A 20,131-nucleotide genomic window follows, 5' to 3' on the forward strand; every position below is an offset into this window, starting at 1 on the left:
TAGGATGGTGCAGTCAAGGTGATGGAAGCCAGTTAATATTGTAGTCCACATGCGGTTCATGAAAACAGGATCTTTTTTAGTTTATATAAAAAGGATCACAATTTTTCCTTTAAGAAAATATTTGTTAGTTCAAGAAAAGGCGTAGATATTTTTGAAGTCTAAAACTTGTTTTCTAGATGTAGCTTTCCATCAAAATGGAACTAGGCTTTTACCACTATACATGTTTGACATCTTTGAAGAATAAGTAAGGAGAACTCAAAGAGCAAAATACGTGGCTAGTGCAATGATACCTATATGAAAGGCCTAGCATTTCAATTACTCACTTCAAAAAGAAAACTTAGAGAATCTGAAAATGGGCAAATGTAATACAAACATTTTATAAACATTTAGAATACTCTCTCAGTGACTACCTATTAAAACCAATTAAAGCAACAACATTATAATAAGTAATGGCAATCATTAAGAATAATCATTGTGGAAGAGCACAAGTGGGTCTTACTCCATCATTGATGCCTCTTTTGTCTCCAAAATATGATCCGTCAAAATCCAAGGCATGGACATCTCAATAGGAAACTGGATTCTTCTGCCCATGGTCAGCTCTAAGAAGAATTCCCTGAACCACAGCTGGGATAGATCACAGCATTGCTGCAGAGTTTCTTTCAGAATAAATAAGGGAGAATTACACTTCTCATAGAAATACATCAGGTACAATACAGCTGTGATTCTGATGATGCCATGTGAAACAAAAAAAGCAGGTGCAACTCACTAGAGCTGTACATAGGCCAAACAGTCTAAAGCAAATTCAAAATTTAAAGCCCATGACTTTTCCTAAGAGTTTTGAACTCCCCACTGGCCCCCAAAAGCAGTGTCTTCTTATAGGGGGGGAAAAAAAAAAAAAAAGTGGAAGTGGACAAGACTATCAGTTAAACAGAAAAACTACGTACACCAGTAAAAAGGGATTTCTAGTTTAATTTCTCAGGTGAGGGCTGAGAAAGCCATACACTGAATTTGGGAAGCAGCAAGTGAAGGAGACAAAATTGACTGGAACTTCCAGAACCATCCCTCCCTATGGAGGACTGAATTGCTCCACATGTTCCTGTTGATTAGATGGGCAGGAAATGACAGACAGACACATGAAGTAGGGATTAAAACAACAAGTTTCTAAGGATGCTGTCAAGGGCACAGACGTGTGCTTCCCACCTCTCCAGAAAACACTTGGTACAATCCTTCTTTTCCAGAAGGCTTGAGAACCAAAACAGGAATGAACTTTCTACACTCAGACCTTCTGAAGACCTTTTGCGGTGCTGTTCCCCAGTAGCACTATGGCTGACATTAACAGGCTCCCCTTTCTCCAAGGGTAAAAGAGGCCAGCAGCAAAACAAAAATGAAAGACAACACAGCATGGTGATGACAAGGACTAGGTACACTCAATGTCAGTAGGTGAATTCTTTAGGACAGCATGTTTCCGATTACAATTAACTGAATAGTAAGAGTAGTGAAATGACATCAAATTTACCACAACAGAGAATTTGTTTCCTCTGTACTTAAAACAAAAACAAAAAAAAAATCTCCCAAAACACAAAAACTACTTCCTTTTAAAAATTTCAATGTGTACAGGCTTATTTGTCCCTTGTTTATATAAGTACATACATAAAGAAAATAGAAAAGGGAAGTAACAATATGAAATTTGACGCATTAGGAACAAACGCATAACAAGTCAAAATAAAAATCCCACCACAATACTAAGTACCATCTCAGAAAAAGTTTGGACAGACTAAGGCTTTTGATAAATAAACCAAAGGTTGACTTAGGCAATCGGAAACATTTTCCAGGTCGTGTTAGAGGTGTTAGGACATGCTAAGCTGGACACTGATCATCTACATATCTTACCACTGAAATTTATCAAATGAGTGTAGAAGAAAGACTCGCGATGGAATTTTTCTATGTCCAATATGGTGGGCCCCTCAAGGCTACTTCTCAAGGTTTTCTTGGAACCACTTTTGTCAGCAATGAGGGACTCTAACATAGTTCTCACCATGTAAAGCTGTATCATTAAAGGAAACAATTATGGTGGAAAGGGGGGGAAAAAAGGAAAATACATATGGTACATTAGTTGAGCAACACTGAGAATTACTATCAGTAAGCGACTGCTCCACTTCAAACTGAAAACTGGCACTGTATGGATAAAAGCCTTGAGGCAAGAGGAACGATGCAACAGTAGCCTACACACCAGCACAAATGCCTACCCATGCCAAGGGGATCTCCACTGACACTCAGCAGCAGACCATTTGCAGTGGAACAGTTCACATCACCACAATAAGTAAAAGTAATATGTAATGTCTTACCACCAAAGTTTAAAAGAGGCGGATAGATGTAGGACTGCCTCAGAAACTTGTGTGTCACATGCAATAGCTTTTCCAATCCCAGAGATTTGAGCTGCTTCAACAGCTCAGCAGAGTTTAAGGACTCTGTCATAGTGCGAACCATGAAGAGCTAAAAACCAACAGACAGGGGCAGGCAGGGGAAGAGAATCCGTTAATAAAAACACATGGGTAAATAAGGAATGGGAAAGAGAAGCAGAGAAAATATGTTAGTTTGTTAAAAATGAAAAGCAGCACAGTGAGCATGCAGAGGAGGTCACACAGAAAGGTTGTTCAGAATAATCACTGCAATCTGGGGCTCCCTCAAGCAAAGGGAAAGTTCCGTTCATTTCAGAGGATGCTCAGAGAGCCATTAGCTTATCAAATGATTTAGCAAAGGTTCCCAGGTAGCACCAATTACCCATTCATACACAGCCATTTTAGAACAGCACGAAGCTGAGTAAAACCTATCTAAAATGGATATATTTGACCTCTTGCCCTCCTGTCAATCCAGACAGACAAGTGTACCAGCCCAAGAGCAGAAAAAGCAGATAGAACCACATACTCTAACCAGCCTGTTGCAAAGGTGAAGTAAAGCCCTTAAAGCACAGGAGAAGCAAACTGGTGGTGATATTTAACCTTTTCTTTCACCCCAGGAAATTAGAAATCAAAACATATTTCTGCAATTATCAAAACAAAATATTCATTAAACCAATCTTATCACAAATTAAGCAACTTTTTATTACCCAAAATTATTAACCATACATGCTCTCTTTCCCACAGATTTTAGGTATTAAAAGATTGTCTTCACAAACCACAGTTGCCTTCAGTTTTTCCACCCAAAGTGCTCAGTACCTCATTTTCTCAGATGAGACTATACACTCTCCAAACAAATCCATAAATGAAATAAAAAAGAGAATTATATAGAGGTAACAAGAATGAGCACCTAGATATGGGATTTTGATGACTACCACAGAAAACATTTGAAATATCTCGTTTTAGTGGTAGCAGCAGACAAATTAGATTCTAGGGACCAGCTTTATCATTCATTACTGAAGACTGCAAGGGATCTTTTCAGAAGTCATATATTTTCCCATATTTTACCAGACACTCATTTATATTTTAAACATATTTTAAAACTACTAGACATCTACTGAATTGTGGGATTTAATAAAAAAATTTCACCAGCCATACCAGAGGTAGAAGTCAGTCAAGAAATAATTCAAATAGTTCAAAAATATTATTTAAAAAACATTAGGAGCTCAATGAGAAAATATTTGTTCCCAGAAAATCAAATTAAAGAAATTGAACACTTGGAAAAATTATGTATCAGAGTAGAAAATTACAGCAATCCAGACAGAGGATCTTGGTTAAGTGCATATAATTTTGCAAATATAAATCAGAGTAGATTTTTAGCATTAAAAAAAGACCGTAATAAAACCTGCAATTTTAAAATAGTTCAGGACAGAAAGAAAACACCTCATGCAATAACTGTTGACAGATATCACAACCACCAGACAGGAAAATACCTGAGTGCTGGAAGGTCCAACTGCACGTCTTGGGACTTTGATGTCAAAACCACTTTTGGGGTCCTTCTCTCCCCTTAGTGCTGGGTCATTGAATGGCTCGTGACCCGCTTCCCAGTCACACACTGTCTTCCTTATGGCCTGCAAAACACTGAGCACAATTCCCACTACTTCACACTGCAGAACACTCAGGTGCCTTGACAGAACACTTAACTTTTTTAAGCATTCTTCCACAAGCACAGAAACTTTGCAACAGCATTCAAGAGTTCAGGGTAATTCCAACCAAGAAAAAAGAATTTCACCAACATCTTCAGGAATGACACATCCACAAAATAATCACTCCATGCTCTTTATCAGAAAGGGTCTAGAGCCCTTAAAGACCATCTAGTTCCAACTTCTCCCCTGCCATGGGCAGGGACACCTTTCACTACATCAGGTTGCTCAGGGCCCCACTCAATCTGTCCTTGAACACTTCCAGGGATGGGGCATCCACAACTTCTCTGGGCAAACTGTTCCAGTGCTTCATTACCCTCCAAATAAAGGATTTCTTCCTAGCACCTAATCTAAACCTGCTCTCCTCTTTCAGTAAAACCATTGCCCCTTGTCCTGTCACTATCTGCCTGTATAAAAAGTCCCTCTCCCTCTAAGGTACTGGAAAGCTGTAAATAAGGCCTCCCAGAGCCTTCTCTTCTCCAGGCTGAACTACCCCAGCTCTCCCAGCCTGTTTTCATAGGAGAAGTGCTCCACCCCTCTCATCATCTTCATGGCCCCTGGACCCTTTCTAACAGGTCCACGTCTTTCTTGTGTTGAGGACCCCAGAGCTGGATCAATCAAACAAAATTCACATTAATATGAATATATTAATTCATATTCACTACGAATTCAATTAATATTCAATCAAACCAAAGCAGATTATTAACCAAATTAAAGAAACACAATGGTGGCTTGAAATGAAAAAAGCAGAATTCTTGTTTTCAGAAGAAATTCAGATTCCAGAATTCAGCTGAAATTTATACAAACAGCTTTATACTTTTAGCTCCAAATACTGAACTGGAACTCAGATACTTGTCAGGAACACAGCCAGCCATATCCTGTGGCATGCTGAATGATCAAGAAAATGTCTCATCCCAAATCTGAGCAGGAATGAAAACAATATTTTTCTATTTCATTAAAATCCTGGGACAAAAAGACTCTCCCTGTAAACCTGATAATGTGGAGCAATTTGTTTATTTTTAGCTTATGATGATATTTTTGTGGTAGTCAAAGCATTTAGCAATAGCCTAATTAGCTAAGGACTTTCACCTCTAAGAGCTTTGCAATGAAATGTGGGAGTGAACAAAAGATAGACAAGTCAAGATTAAAAGCAAACAATTAGGGACAAAAAAATAAGGTCAGGAAATGTCACCAATCAGTGTGGGCAGATGGAGCACTGGAAGACAAGTGTAAGGCTAATGAGCCAAAGGCAGCAGAAGCTGAGAAATAAGACAGAATGCTAAAAGGGGCAGAGAGAAGAGAGAGTGGGATAAACATGAGACACAAGGAAAGGAAACACTGGAATCATAAAGGGGACTGTGAAACCTTTCTTCAAAATATAAACCCTAATCTTGCTTTCAATATTACTGTATTTATATTTTCTGGAAATTAAAATAAACAACAGGAAACACAAGACTTCCTGAAGTAGTCCCAAGAGGCTCAGGACAGCCTGGGCCCCTACTGCAGCCATGCTGGCAGCCTTTCATTTTTAACTTCAGACTCAATCCATATCCAACCAAGCTAACTGTGAATGCCAGACAGACTGGGAGTACAGACTTAGAGAGGCAGAACTGAACATCTGTGCAATCCTGCAACAAATTTACTAAGGTCTGGGGGAAAGAATATAGAAAAAGATGAAAACAGTAATTCTACCTCTGAATGACATTTTTCTTCTTTTTAATGGCTTGTCTTAATGGCTCCCTAAGTGTGACCTGGGCAAAGTCCTGAAGAGCTGCATAAATAGTATGACGAATGGCATGATTGAAAACACTTTCCATCCGTCCCATCAGCACCTGAAGACCTTTGATCATGGCAATCACCTGTAAATAAAAACCCCAGACAAATGTATTTTTCTTATTTTGTTTGTGTATTTGTACAAGAAGCGCATTTTTAAATACAAAAAATGAGAAAAGGGGCATTAACAAGATACAAATGATAAAGGATAGTTTTGCTGTGCTCCTCCCCTATACTGAATGGAGGAAAACATCCTGTTTCAGAGTCAGCACAGGGCAGGCTGTCTTTTTGCACTGGGTATGCAAAATGCTTATAGAGAATGTTCTCTTTTGTATAGAATTAATCTTTGGAAAATCCCTATAGAAAAACATTTCTCTTACCTCAACCAAACCAAACTTCTCCTCACTAGTATAATTGTATCTTGTTGCTCTTTCATACTCTTCTGCATTGTCAGGACAATCTTTATTAGAGTATTTGTCAGTTGGGTGAACCAGCTTCCACGAATACTGCAGTTCACAAGGCAGAAGAGGGAGAAAAAAAGATAGGGGGAACAAAAAGAAACAAAAATGCTTGAGAAACACAAAACACAGCTGGACACAAATAACATGCTTTGAGAAATGCCCCAGTGTTTTCATGAATATTTGACAAATAGTATTTAGTACTATGTTCAAACCTTGCATAAATTCTGAAACTACTATCTGGTGGAAATGCCAAGCAGTAATTTCCCTAAAAACTTTTCCTGAAAACCAGTGATTCTGTATTATTCCAAAGAAATGCAACTCAAACTCAGCAGGTATTACACTTAAGGGTATTTTTTACTGAGCAAATGTTAGCACGGGCAAAATTTTCTTCTCCACTTCAAACATGAGAAACACAGAAAGACTTCAGAACAGAAGAAAAAAAAAGTCCATTAGACCCACGCACAAAAAGCGGAGTTTTCTGCTGGGTGAAACATTCACATTTAGATTTCAAAACACAACTGGAAAACTACAGGTTTGGGGTTTTTTTTGTGGGGAGGGGTGTTAATTTTTAATGTATTAGGCTGAAATGTGTGGAAATAGCTGTGTTATCTGTGACAATATGATCTGCACAGCATGCACTTCTCACTGCCTTTTCAGCCACTGCAAACACAGCTCAAAATGTCCCCGAGCAGGGTCAGGCTGGCCTAATATCCCTCAGGGTACATCAAGTGAAAAAGCCTAGTCACATTTAAATGCAATTTTCTCAGAGTTTGAGTTCAGTACATAGTAAGATCTGGCTGACACCACCTTAGCATAAATGTTAGATTACATAGCCTACTAATTTGGATTAGTAGCCTACCAAATTTGCCTACTAAAATGGATTAATAGCACCAATTCACCTATGACAAAGGGGAGCATCACACCCTGCAACCTGAGTGCTACAAAGAGGACACTGGGGAAATGATTAAACAAAGACGTTGGGGGCATTAAACTGACAGGGTTAAGATGCACAACAAACATACACTGAAAGTTTTTATCTGAACATGATGCATGTAACTATGTTCATGCATACTCAGTGAAGGTGTAGACAGGTAAATAATTAGGGTACTCCATATCAGAATAAATTCTCAGTAGGGGAGAGAGAAGGTGAACACAAACTTGAACTTAGAAGTATTTATGGGAATCCATACAAATTATAAAGACAAAAGCAGCGAGAATAGCCAAAAAAACCTGCTGTGATGCTCAGAGAAAGTTTGTCCTGGAATGAGCAGGATAGAAACAGAGCTAAGAATGAGAGATTTCCTTCAGAGATATAATAAAATAGGAAGATCTTCACTATGAAGAGACCCTGGATGCAGCAATTTGTGATGAAAAATTAATAAAATAAATGAAATGAAAGGAGCAAGTCTAGGAGCTGCAGAGGTAAGGAATAGATGACAGCAACCTCTTTTAAGAGGAGAAAAGGAGAAAAAGATTGTCACCATTAAATACACTGTGGATTTAAATAGGAATAGCATAATACAGGAAAAAACATGACTCATCTACTGGCTTCTAAAAGAGGCAGTTAAAAATACAAACAAGAGAGCAAACTGGTTCTCCAGCTATGCCCACTGTGACTGCACTGTAGTCACATAGTGCAAATTGCTTCATGCCCCCTGAAACATCTGAGGCAGAAGAGGAGCAAGTCTGGCTTCTCTCACACAGTAAGTCATGTTTCAGCCCTTCCTAGAACATATTTTGGTTCAGCTAAGACACAGAGCTTTTATCCAACATCTGCAGCATAAGAAGGACTCCTGCATCCTCTTCTTCAATTTCTGCCTTAAGCAGCTTCTTACTGGAAAAAAGCACAGTCACTTTTCTAACTGGCATCTGTTTTTAAAATAAACTATTGCAATACAGAGAAACAACTCAGCATATTCTTTATTTCCCCTCCCTCATCTTCTCTCATATTTTCCCTTTCCTGCATTTACTTTCCTTTTGGCTAAAAGCCTAATCTAAAGCCAATGGGTGCCCTTCCATCTATTTTTGTGTGTTAAGACCATACATGCTTCAATTTACTCAGTGGTCATGTCTAAACACAGCCAGTTGGAGCTGTTCTATCACCTGCTTGGTGACTGCACGCCAGTACAGATGTTTCTAACAATATGATTTTAAACAATGTTTAGAAGGAAATGATGAAGTCTTAGTCTACAAAATGGTTGTATCTAGAGTGACATTAAAATATCTGGTGAAGGTTCACAGGTGACAGCCTATCCATTAAAGTTGAATGTACTGGGTGAGCTACGAGCTACTGGATCTCCAAAGCAGCAACATTACTCCTAGACTCTGAGAACTTCATGTGCCATCCTCTAAGAATGAGGTTTGAAGCAGAGGAGAAATGGGGTGAAGGAAGAAGGAAGCGGAGAATTAAGGGAACAAGATTCTTGTGGATCCCTTTCAACTCAGAATGTTCTGTGATCCTGTGAAAACACAACATGCATTTTTCAGTCCATTAAAATAAAGCCGTTTTATTCTGTCTAACCTCACCAAGCCACCTCTTTTTCATTTGGTTTTATTTCCCATGTTACATACCACTTCCATGACATGGGCACTCCACTGGGAGAGAAGCTGCAGGCCTTGGAGAGAGAGATCAAAGAGCTTCCGATATTCTGCATCTGTTTTTTGAGCTTCCTGTCGACCAGACCCAGTCACCACCTAGAACATTATAAAAAAAACCAAACCAAGCCCACACTCAAATACACATCAGAACATTCAGCATCCACAGCCAAATTTCTACATCAATTGAAGCACTAAAACAGCATTATATACCAACACCTGCATTTACATCAGCTTTTTCTTCTAGAGACTTATGTAGTTAAACTTCACAGATTTTGGTCAAGAGATGGAAATCACTGGTATCCCTAATGACCACAATATTGTTGCAGATGAATTCAAGACATCAATTATACAGAATATACAGTTATATGTTCTCTCTATATACCTGATATATAGGAGTGTGTGTATACATATGCATTTCTGTGTTCTTTTACTTATCTCTTAAATTCTAGTTTTGTTTAAACTGTTACAAGCACCTGTTTGGAGTAAGGGCTAGACAACATATTCTAAATGAGACATACCAAAATTTCTAGGACAAATCTGAGATACATAAAGAGAAAGAGGCAGAAGGACGTTAGAGTTTGGATGACATGTCATTGTTATGTTAAATTTAAATAGTGCAAATATAATGCAGAGTAACGGGTACTAGACCTGCAGCCAGCTTTTCTTGACTCAGGTGGCCAAGCTTTGTCATTTACCTGCTTTTCAGATACTTAACAATAACTCTTAATGAGTTATTGTTTGAAATTTGCACATGTAGCTCTAACCCTACTCACCTCACTGTTGCTGTAACGAGCCAGTTCAGATATGAAACGCATATGGTCTTCTCTGATTTGGATCATCTGCTCACATATATTGTACTGGGGACTACTGCTGGAAGATGTGCATGTCCATCTGTTTCAGAAGACAAAAAAACCCCACCTAAATCAGGTTTGACAATAAACAGCACAGCTGATACTGCAAAGAAAGATCCACAATGCATTACTTTTTTTTTTTTTTTACACATTTTCCTTCTCTGTTGTTTGAGGCTTTTCCTCTCTTCACATTTCTAGCTCTACCCCTGCACAAGCCATTAGTGATGAACGGCCCTTCTGAGTTCAAATAGCACTTCTTCCAAGTCTTAAGAAAAAACTGTAAAATTTTTCTGTTTCGGGAGTTTTTCTTTTCGTTTTTCAAAGGCTGCTGCTATGAAATATGAACCAGCATATCTCTTAGAAACAAGACCAAAAAGGATTGAAAGCTAGGACAGAAGTACAGGTATAGGCTGTAAAATACATGTAGCCACCTGCAAATATTTTTTTGTTCATTCTTGTTGAACTCTGAAGAGCGTATGGTATGCTCCCAGCTATAAAAAAGGCATTATCAAATACTCTTAACATGTTATCAAGAGGTACACAAAAAACATGCTACCAAGAATGTCATGTTAAGTAGCTTCATATTTTTAGTAGCTCAGTAGGCCCATTGCTGTTGATTTTCTCTTAGCAATTACATGCAAGTTATGTGGGTTTTTCTGCAGGAATTAAAATGCAAAGCACAACATTCTAAATTCATGTAACTGCATGGAGGCAAGGTCTTGGAGGAGCACAGAAAGGTTCACTAAAACAAAGCAATAACCAAAAACCATGGAACCATTAATGCAACAACTGGCTGCATTTTCCAACTGTTTTGCTGTGCTGCACACCTAGCCAAAAAAAAATAGGGGAGAGACAAGCTAAGTTGCTGCTCCATATACAATGTACACATGCCTGTTCACCCATGCACTACTACTGCTCACCTTGCTTAGTAAAATCCTTCATTTCTTTTAAAGAAAGTTTCATATTTAAAGGAAAAAAATAAAAATTAAATATTAAATTAGGGTAAGATAAAATGAATTTCTTCCAACCCAGGTGATAAGAAATGTCACAGATACAAGAATGAGCTCAGCAGCATAAAGAGGTTTTTAAACCACCTGTTTTTTCAGCTGTATCCATTACATGAATTGCATTAATAGTGAAATACCCACACCAAAAAGATGACCAAGTGAAAATCCTATTAATTACCACAGACCCATGGACTAACAGGTGATTATGAACATATACTCCAAGGGTCACACTTTCCCCATCCTGGATGCTCCACTCTGTTTCTTTCTCCTTCCTACCTGGATTTATTTTCCTCATAATGGGCACTGGTCTTAATGTATCTTGCAAGTTCAATCTGCATGTCACCAAAGAGTGGAACAACCTGCAACTGCTGTACACAGGGAACAAATCAGATTATATAAATTATTAACACAAATCATAGTGAAAGGAAACTATTATTTACCCATATTATAATAGAAAGTGATCTTTATTCTATTTAAAGATACTTAAAATGCAAGAGAATCGATCTTTAAAATCACATCTTAACCAACCTTAAAGTACTTGTCTATCTTGGCTAAATTTATCCTTTTCTTTGCATCCAACTTATAGATGTTACTGACACTTCCATCCATCAGGTATAATCCAAAGCCCATCACCTGAAAAAGGAAAAAATTAAGCCTTCAACAAAAGGACCTCAGAAGTAAAAACCTGTAAGTCTGTTCTTCATGTAATTAGAAAAGCAACATTTTAAAACCACTCCTGAAACACCCAACCTCCTTCAAACAGAATATATTTTCAAATACATAAATTTCTGTACTGTTCTTTTATTATCTGTATTAGCAGTTTTTACAGTAACATTAGCCTGATCAGTTAGCCTTAAAGATGCTGCTTGTTTGTATAAAGGTTTAGCATTAAAAAAAAAAAAAAAAATCTCACTGAAATGAAAGTCTGGCTATTTTTAGAGCTTTTCTTTTCCATTTTATTCAAATTCTCTACATGCAAACTGATTTGGTAACAGAGCTTTAGATCTAACATCTCTGAGTGATTGTTTTTCTGGCTTTCAGTGCCTCTCTGAATTATACACACAAGAACTCAGAAGCATTCAAAAAAAATCTAATTACCTTTTGTCCAAGGTATTAATTAACATAAGGTTATAAATTTATCAGGAAATATTCTTCACCCAGCGGGTGGTTGGGCACTGGAACAGGCTCCCCAGGGCAGTAGTCACAGCACCAAGCCCGCCAGAGTTCAAGAAGCATTTGGATAACACTGGCAGGCACCTTTGGGGATGGTCCCACGCAGGGCCAGGAGTTGGACTCAATGATGCGTGTGGGTTCATCCCTCCCAACTCAGCATATTCCGTGATTCTATTTAGTATTTACAGGAGCCAAGCAGAGCCACTTACTGTGTTCTAAGCATGTCAACCAAACAAAAGGCCTAAATACAAAAGTCACACTGGGCACCCTTGCAGACAACATAAATGCTCTAGAGTTCATGTGTGGTTTCAGAAGACTTTCATTTACTCCTAATAAACAGAGCTCTTCAAAATTTAAAAATATTTGTCATGAGGCAAATTTTTAGCTCTTACTCTGTATCTTTTCTTCCACTGCAAGATATGCAGCTGATATCAGCCACATTTCATACTGCCCAGCACCCTCTTATTAGATGTACATACTCCAGGTAACTAAACTGATTTATTAATCCTAATTTCAAGATACTTGTTCCCTGAAATATTTGATACACAGCCTCACTTCTAAAAGCTTTTTAAACAAACTTGCCACATATCTAAAATTAAATGTACTAGTTCCTTTCTGCTGTCATTATACATTATATACAAACACAATGCCATAGACTTGGATGCAGTTCAATTGGGTCAACTTCAATTTATGAAAAACAAATGTGGATTATAAGCTTTCTAAATACTTTCAGTATATAATACAACAAAAAGACAATGACAGGGAAAAGCAGTAATTTGATTATTTGCATAATCTGGTTCCTTTTAAAAAAAACAAAAACAACCAGAAACTATCTTTTAAATTTAAACACCTGTGCCCTGCCTCAACATTCTATTTTTAATTTCGTGCCCAAAAGAAACCTACTTTCAAAAGCATATGTTTCTCACTGGGTGTTAGATACATTTTGTTTTCATAGTAGTCCACACACAAATTCACAATATCTGCAAGCAGCTCTTCATAGCCAACAATCACCTCCAATTGCTGCTGCAAAGACTGGAAAAAAAAAGAAGGGTATTAGTCAACTAGTTACACTGGCAAAAAAAAAGTTACTACCAAACTGGAAGAGCGTTATTTTAGTACTTTTGCAAAGCATTATGTAACTTGCAAGAAGACAATTAAAGCTTACTTGTGTTATCTTGTTGTGGTTGGCAAGGAACATGGAAAGGTTCTGAGATTCTTGAATGGACTGAGGATCTGCCATTTTCCGCAGGAACTGAGCGGCTCTTAAAAACAGAAGAAAAAACAGTACTTCCCTTGGCCAGGACTGATTTTTAGTAAATCTATCTCCTTAAAAAAAGGTGAAAAGTTGACTAGAAGAGAGAGATGGACTTAATTGATCCAAAACAAACTGGTTTACTTCCCTGAATCCCTCACTACACCCCTACTTAGAAGGTCCAATAAAACCCAAATGAAAAAACATTGGCTATAGCCTTCATTTGGGTGCAGCTGTGGCTCTATAGATCCGAGCCACTCAACAACCCAGGAAAAGTCAGTCTTCCAGGAAACAAGAGTTTGACCTCCAGAAGCACATCTCCAAAGAAAAAGAAAGGCAAACCAAGTAAGTTTAGGAGGCTTTCAGGAACAACAACAACTACAACAGGTGGAGGTAGAAACTAAATCTCATGTAAGTAGAAGCAACACAGGTAAATTTGGTTAGTCATTGACTGAATAGTTTTCTGCATGAAAGACCACAGGTGCTAGAGCTGGCATAAAGGCTGTCTTGCCCTACTGCTCTGACCACTGTGTTCAACAGAAGATATCTGATACCATCTGGTAGCTCAAGTACAAAACTTGGCCACTGTATCTCGCTCCCTCCCCTCCCTGCTATACCTGCAAACACAATGATTTTGCTGAAATACGCTAAGAACAAGTAAAACAACTCTCAGCTACAAATGTCAAAAGTGGATGCCAGGAATAGAATAGATCAGATCAGAATAGAATAGGAGTAGCACAAGCAACCAGAAAGCCAGCTTCCTCTCAAAAACAGAAGGTTTACTAAACAAAGTATATGCATTACATTTAGCATACACCAAGACATCAGTATTTGACAGCTTGGCATCAAAGGCAGAAAAACCTTGTGCTGGTGGAAGAACAGCACAAAGAACTGCCTAACTGCAGTCAAGCCATCCCTAGTTTCAAGGTAACCTGTCCCACACGCGAAGAGACTATTTTTGAAGAAAAAGCTATCAGAAAAAAAGCAACTGCTGCCATCTCGTGGGAGGCCTGAATGCTGGCAGCAAAGGCCCGGGTACTGCTGCTCCTTGCCACTTACCGCTTGTAGGCTGAGTGGTCGTTCTTCACACTGCACTTCATATTTTTCAACTCATCCAACACAGCAAACATGTTGATGAATTTTCCCAGTGTGATCAGATACGCTTCAGACACAAAGTCCTTCCTTCTCTCCGCATGGCACAAGCGTCTCACCTCCCCACAAAACCGTTCAATTGCATTTCTCTAATGGGAGGAAAAGACAGAAAAACAGGGAGTAAAAGCCATGACATTTCCAGGGAAAAAGTTTCATCACCTACCTAGAGTTGGTCCAGTGAAAAGCTCCACTGAAGCAGAAAAATGTTCAAAGCACACAAAACTAGCAAGGCATGAGTACAGGCCTTTCAGCTCCTCCTCTCTGTACTTGATGTGTGCTACAAGTGTTACCAGTGATTTTTGCCACCAAGCTTGTCTGACAAGAGCCAAGGTTCTTCTTTGCAGATAAAAGTAATTAAAAGGATAAATAAAAAAAAAACAGGACAAGGGATAATGTTTTTTAAACTAAAAGAGGGTCAATTTAGATTGGATATATGGAAGAAGTGTTTTACAATGAGGGTAGATGTTGGAGTGAAAGCTTCTCTGGACTCGGAGAAGGGAAGCCAAAGCACAGGGGTTGAATTAAAACCTTTGGATAAGCTGAGATATATGAAGTCACACCAAAGTGAAATAGAAATAAAGATTTTTTAACTTTTAGTAGAAATATATGCTAAGTGCCTTTAACATTAAAAAGCTGCAGCAGAGACCTTAAACAAAGTCCTTACTGCAGCAGTGTTACCTTTTCACAGAATCTTTACTTTGGACAAAATACAGATAGAACTATACTGTTCACATTTTTTAGATGGAGTGTTCACATAAACAATAAGAGCTGATAGAAACTGTATATGCAAATCTGTGTACTACCTATGTAACACTTGTGTAAGACTTACAACTGTTAGACCAGGATAGGTTAAGAAAACTAGAATCATGTGTTAATCTTATTGGTCAATTAACAAATATAATCCACACTTCTGTAAGAAAAAAATTATAGAGAAACTAGAACTAGAAGAAGAAGCTGTTTTCTGCCTGCTGTTTGCTGTTGCTGCTTAGCTTTATCATGTAACCCCCTTGAACTCTGCCTTCAAGAAAGCTATGAGACAATGAAATAAAGAACTCAGCAGAACAGCAGTCTCCTCTGCTCTTCCACCCTGGTCCAACAAGGAAGGGTAACCCATCTGAGCTCAACAGGTAGTGAGGCACTGGAACAGGTTGCCCAGAAAAGCTGTGGATGCTCCATCCATAGAAGTGTTCAAGGCCAGGTTAGATGGGGCTCTGAGCAACCTGATCTAGTTGAAAATACCTCTGCTCACTGCAGGGGGTTTGGACTATATGGTTTTCAAGACCCTTTCCAACTCAGACTATTCTGTGATTCTATGAAGTTTAAAATCGCTCAGAAAAAAAGGGATTTCATGCTCTTTAGTGAGAAAATATATATATGAACCAAAAGGCAAATTATAGGAATGCTCCCTTCAAAAAAACAAACAAAAATCCATAGCACACTGCACATGCCAGCTCTCTTAAGTCATCCTGGCACATGTTTATTTGAGGGCTTATTTCCAAGCACACACCAGGGCCATTTCAGATGGCGATTACAAATACAAAAAAGACAGCAACTTCAAATGTAAAAAGGAATCTGTTCTGACTTTAGAGCTCTAATCTGCTTGAATGAAAGGAGATTGAATGAAATGTAACATTTCCTGTTGTCTTCCCCAACCGGGAATCTGAGTACAATCAATCTCCTCCTTCCTGTGTGCTCCGGGCCTCACAGGCTCTAGCTGCTCCAGCTCTGAATAATGCCTGGAAACATCCTCAGTCCATTGAAATAGATGGCAAGCTGCCAGGAGGGAGGAGAAAACAAGACAGACTCCTATTCTCCAGCTCGGGTGGCTGGCAGGTCACAACAACTGGGTTAGCTCGCCTCAATTATGAATCGCCATAGCAAAGTTGCACCTGCTGCTCTGCTGTCCAGACTTGAGGATCCCTCATTCCCCAGCAAATGGTTTCTGTGCTGAGATGTGTTTATGTATACATATGAAACACATTCTATTTCGACTTCCTTTCTTCCTAAAGTGACAGATCTCTGTCCCCATGTGCTGCATAGGGACTATACACAATTACTTTTGATTTTATGTTGAAAGTCTTAAGGGAGATTGCCTGAAGTTTTTAAGATAGGCATTAAAAATTCTGCCCTTCTGTGGGAGAATATGGTGTGTTTTTTCTAACGTATAACAACTAGGTTCAGTACCTGAGCACACAATATAAAGTATACAAAACAGGAATATAAAATTGCAAGCCTACTGACAAATTTTGTTTCTATTCCTTTTACCTGAAAATACATAAAATTCATCAGTTTTGTGACTTCTGGCTCCAGAACTTCCACAGTTTTCTCATAAATTTCTACTCTGTTAGGCTGCTCATTGCACTTGACCTGTGGATAATTAAAGAGGTTGTTATACTTGGAACTTTCCCTGATAAAGCCTCAGCAACTAAGACCCTGAGAAAATGCATTATCATCCTAAAGAGACAAACTTCAAGACAAAAGTTTCCAAGTTTGGTAATCTTATGCTAATCTTCTAAGCTTGGTTGTGTGTAAAAAAACCCAAAACAATCTAAGATTTTCCTATTACCTTACAAGTAATTTAGTTGTCAAACACCTCTGGAGGGTTAGAACAATATTCTTTCCACATTAAGCCACTTGCTCAAAATCATGCACTAAAATAGGGCCAGAACTGTAAGTTAAAACAGGTTACCTGACTTCCACTCTAAATATTTAAACCACAGGATAAGCCTTCCTTGCATTTCAGTACAAAAATAATTGCATTACAAATTCCTTATAAAGGAAGGACTCAATTCATGGTAATAATAGTGTTCAGTTTTCTGGCACTTCTTAATATTCTTCCCACCCCACTCCTGTACAGCCATTCCCAGACACTTGAAGCTGGGAGGTTTTTTTGTATACAGATCAAGAAAGCACTACATAGCTCTGACATTTAGAAAGTGGCTACCTTGGAGTAGTAGTGTCTAGAAACTTACATGTTTAACCTGAATGTTAATTGTTACATGCTATGCTACCTGTTTTGAATTTAAGTATTAAACTGGGGAGTGGGAAGAGTCCACTCTCTTGAATGAAATGTTGACCTCAAGCAGATCCCACAATCAAAAGTTTTTCTTTTAAAGCACATTACCCCTATACTCTTGAACCAAAAAGTAAGACTGACACAAACCCCATGAGGTATTGCTATAGATGCTTATAAAAAAAATAAAGTCCAATTGCTCCCCAAGTGCTAAAAGACACTGTTCTATGGCATTCCCAGCTTAACAATTGAGGAATCAAAGCAGACTCCACTTCGGATCTCACTGGCAAAGCTCTGTCTGCATAATTCCACACTAAAACAAGACAGAAGCTCACATGTTGCATGACAGTACAGTTTTCACGCATTACCTGGGGAATAGCTCTTGAGCAGCTTCTCCATGTGTATAACATAATTGCATATTCCTGACCTTCTTCTAGCATTTCATTCTGTAGGGAAGACTCAATATAATTAGGCATTGTAATACAAAATTAATATATCCATGTGTCTTCTGTCATTCCAAGACCCTGTCCAAACAAACCTATTTCTCTTATCAGAATGTTTATGTACAAACACACATATATTGCATGCTGAATGATACATCATCATCATCTCCCCAGATCAGACTGGTTTATGTGTTGTTCTTTTTTCCCAAAACTAATGACACTGTGATCTATAAGTATAAATAAAAATGGTAATCTTGGGGTGGGGGAGAGTGATGGAATGGTGTTTATTCTTCTTTTTAAATTCAGGGACTCCAGATGGAATGGTCAAGGATGAAAGAGCTAGCACATGCAGAGCAATTTTTTACAGGGCAAAGGAGCGGTACAACAATATCCATACAATCAAAACAGGTTAAGGAGTAACCATATAATTTTAAAAGTAGATTGATGTAAATATACATAACTTTCAGTAGCATCTGATGATGATAAAGCATTTATGCTTTATCTGCCCAGTCTACTATTTGTGAATAGGCCTCTAGAATTATAAGACATATTATTCCTAATTTTCCAAGAACGCCACGAAAGAAGGGAATCTTTGAACAACATCAGTTGCTCAAGAGGAAACACAATGTAACATTTTTTTTTTAAGTGTGTTTGAAGAGAAGAAAAGCCATACACTTTTTCATCTTACCTCCTCCTGGAAGTACTGTAGGTAACCTGTTTTCTGTGACCATAATTCTTATAATGAACTGCAAGAAGACACATTCCTACCCTTTTATTCTAAGTAAGACAAAAGTGTATATCAGAACATCTACTTACCATGCTAGAATGGACTGTAGCTTGTTCAATGTATCTTGCAATCCCAGTGACAAATGCATTTCTGTCTTCAAAATTAGTGTTGAAGTTTGGCTGCAGAGAAAGGAAAACACAGAATTAAGTCTTCGGTAGCAGCATCTCTCCTATGAAGGAAAACTGAGAACCTGGCATTTTTCAGTCCAGGAAAGAGAAGACTCTGGAAAACCTTATGGCAACATCCAGTACCTAAAAGGGCACTCTGCAAGAGAGCTGGAAAGGAACTTTGTAAAAGTGCATGTAATGAGAGGACAAACGGGAATGGATTCAAACTAACAGTAGGTTTAGATTAGATATTAGCAAGAAATTACTGACTGTGAGGGTGGTGAGACACCTAAACAGGTTGCTCAGAGAAGTTGTGGCTGACTCATCCCTGGAAGTCTTCAAGGCCAGGTTGGATGAGGCTTTGACCAATCGGATCTAGTAGAAGGTGTCCCTATCCATGGCAAAAGGGTTGGAGTACATGATCTTTAAAGTCCCTTCCAACCCAAACCCTTCTATGATTCTATGAAAAGAATTTTTATATATATTGCCAATATAAACACTTTAGTTTTGGGCAAAACGTACTCTTTATTAGCAGCAATGGGAAATGGAAAAACTTTTTCCTAAAATCAGGAAATACCTGGTAAAGAAGAGATGATGGTGGGGGCTCAATACATGGTTGCTGATCTGGCAATGGTAATTCCTCCAAGAGATCCACATTGGACAAGGCATCCTCCAGTGTTACTTGAGCAGTCATTTTGCACCTGGTTAGAAAATACATACATACATATAGATATGTAGACATATACACAGAGATACAACTTCATATGTCTTCCTAGATACACAGGAAACAAATGAGTAACATGAACAGCAGGGAACTACCTATATTGTGGGAAATGAGAAGTTTCCCTTCAACCAAAATGGAAGGGAAACAGTCAAACAGAAACTCAGTTGATTTTCAAATACAAGGTTAAATAAAACTTTTGAGACTAACACCCTTGTCCTTCCTTTTAGGATTTGAGGAATGTTTCTCTTCCCCCACTGCTGGACACCAGAAATACACCAGAGCTACTACAACCACATCATCGTCAGGAGACCAGTCTGTTAAAAGGTGCCAGCCGTCTCCAGTGTTTCATGTCCTAGGACGTCCAGACCCGCTTTGGGGAGTTGATGATAGACCCCTCAGGGCCATGGTGATCTCCATAAACCTTTGACTGCTGCCACTGCATGGGCTTTTGAACCAAGAACAGCAATGGGAACAAATCTGTGACCAGTAACCAAGCACTGCAACAGGCTGCCCAGAGAATTGTAGACTCTCCTTCACTGGAACTTTTCAAGAACTGTCTGGATGCAATCCTGCGCCATGTGCTCCAGGATGACTCTGCTTCAGCAGGGAGGTTGGACCAGATGAGCCACCACAGTCCCTTCCAACCTTACCTGTTCTGTAATGTTGTGAAAATTTAGGAAGAAAACGTGGG

At 38.6% G+C, this 20,131-nt stretch overlaps 1 protein-coding gene across 3 annotated transcripts in view; it reads right to left on the bottom strand.

Annotated features, from left to right (window-relative positions):
• The window catches only part of CYFIP1 (cytoplasmic FMR1 interacting protein 1), a 75,293-nt gene that overhangs the window by 37,453 nt on the left and 17,709 nt on the right, over positions 1–20,131 (bottom strand). The window contains exons 2-17 of one of the 3 annotated variants that reach the window (XM_042041291.1): positions 19,294–19,417; positions 18,639–18,728; positions 17,748–17,825; positions 16,632–16,733; positions 14,274–14,455; positions 13,128–13,224; positions 12,866–12,994; positions 11,318–11,422; positions 11,066–11,157; positions 9,705–9,822; positions 8,905–9,027; positions 6,253–6,378; positions 5,792–5,958; positions 3,890–4,037; positions 1,891–2,044; positions 500–656 (exon numbers count right to left, since the gene is read on the bottom strand). In XM_042041291.1, coding sequence (XP_041897225.1) covers positions 500–656; positions 1,891–2,044; positions 3,890–4,037; positions 5,792–5,958; positions 6,253–6,378; positions 8,905–9,027; positions 9,705–9,822; positions 11,066–11,157; positions 11,318–11,422; positions 12,866–12,994; positions 13,128–13,224; positions 14,274–14,455; positions 16,632–16,733; positions 17,748–17,825; positions 18,639–18,728; positions 19,294–19,410 — 1,985 coding nt within the window. In that variant the 5' untranslated portion in view covers positions 19,411–19,417. Of the gene's footprint in view, positions 1–499; positions 657–1,890; positions 2,045–2,345; positions 2,494–3,889; positions 4,038–5,791; positions 5,959–6,252; positions 6,379–8,904; positions 9,028–9,704; positions 9,823–11,065; positions 11,158–11,317; positions 11,423–12,865; positions 12,995–13,127; positions 13,225–14,273; positions 14,456–16,631; positions 16,734–17,747; positions 17,826–18,638; positions 18,729–19,293; positions 19,418–20,131 lie in introns of those variants that run through there. The other 2 variants (XM_042041301.1, XM_042041311.1) reach the window with 2 other exon arrangements.

Source organism: Corvus kubaryi, unplaced genomic scaffold (assembly GCF_017639235.1).
Source record: "Corvus kubaryi isolate FWS band 111438036 unplaced genomic scaffold, C.kubaryi_AGA036_p1.0 133, whole genome shotgun sequence".
NCBI classification, from domain to species: Eukaryota; Metazoa; Chordata; class Aves; order Passeriformes; family Corvidae; genus Corvus; species Corvus kubaryi.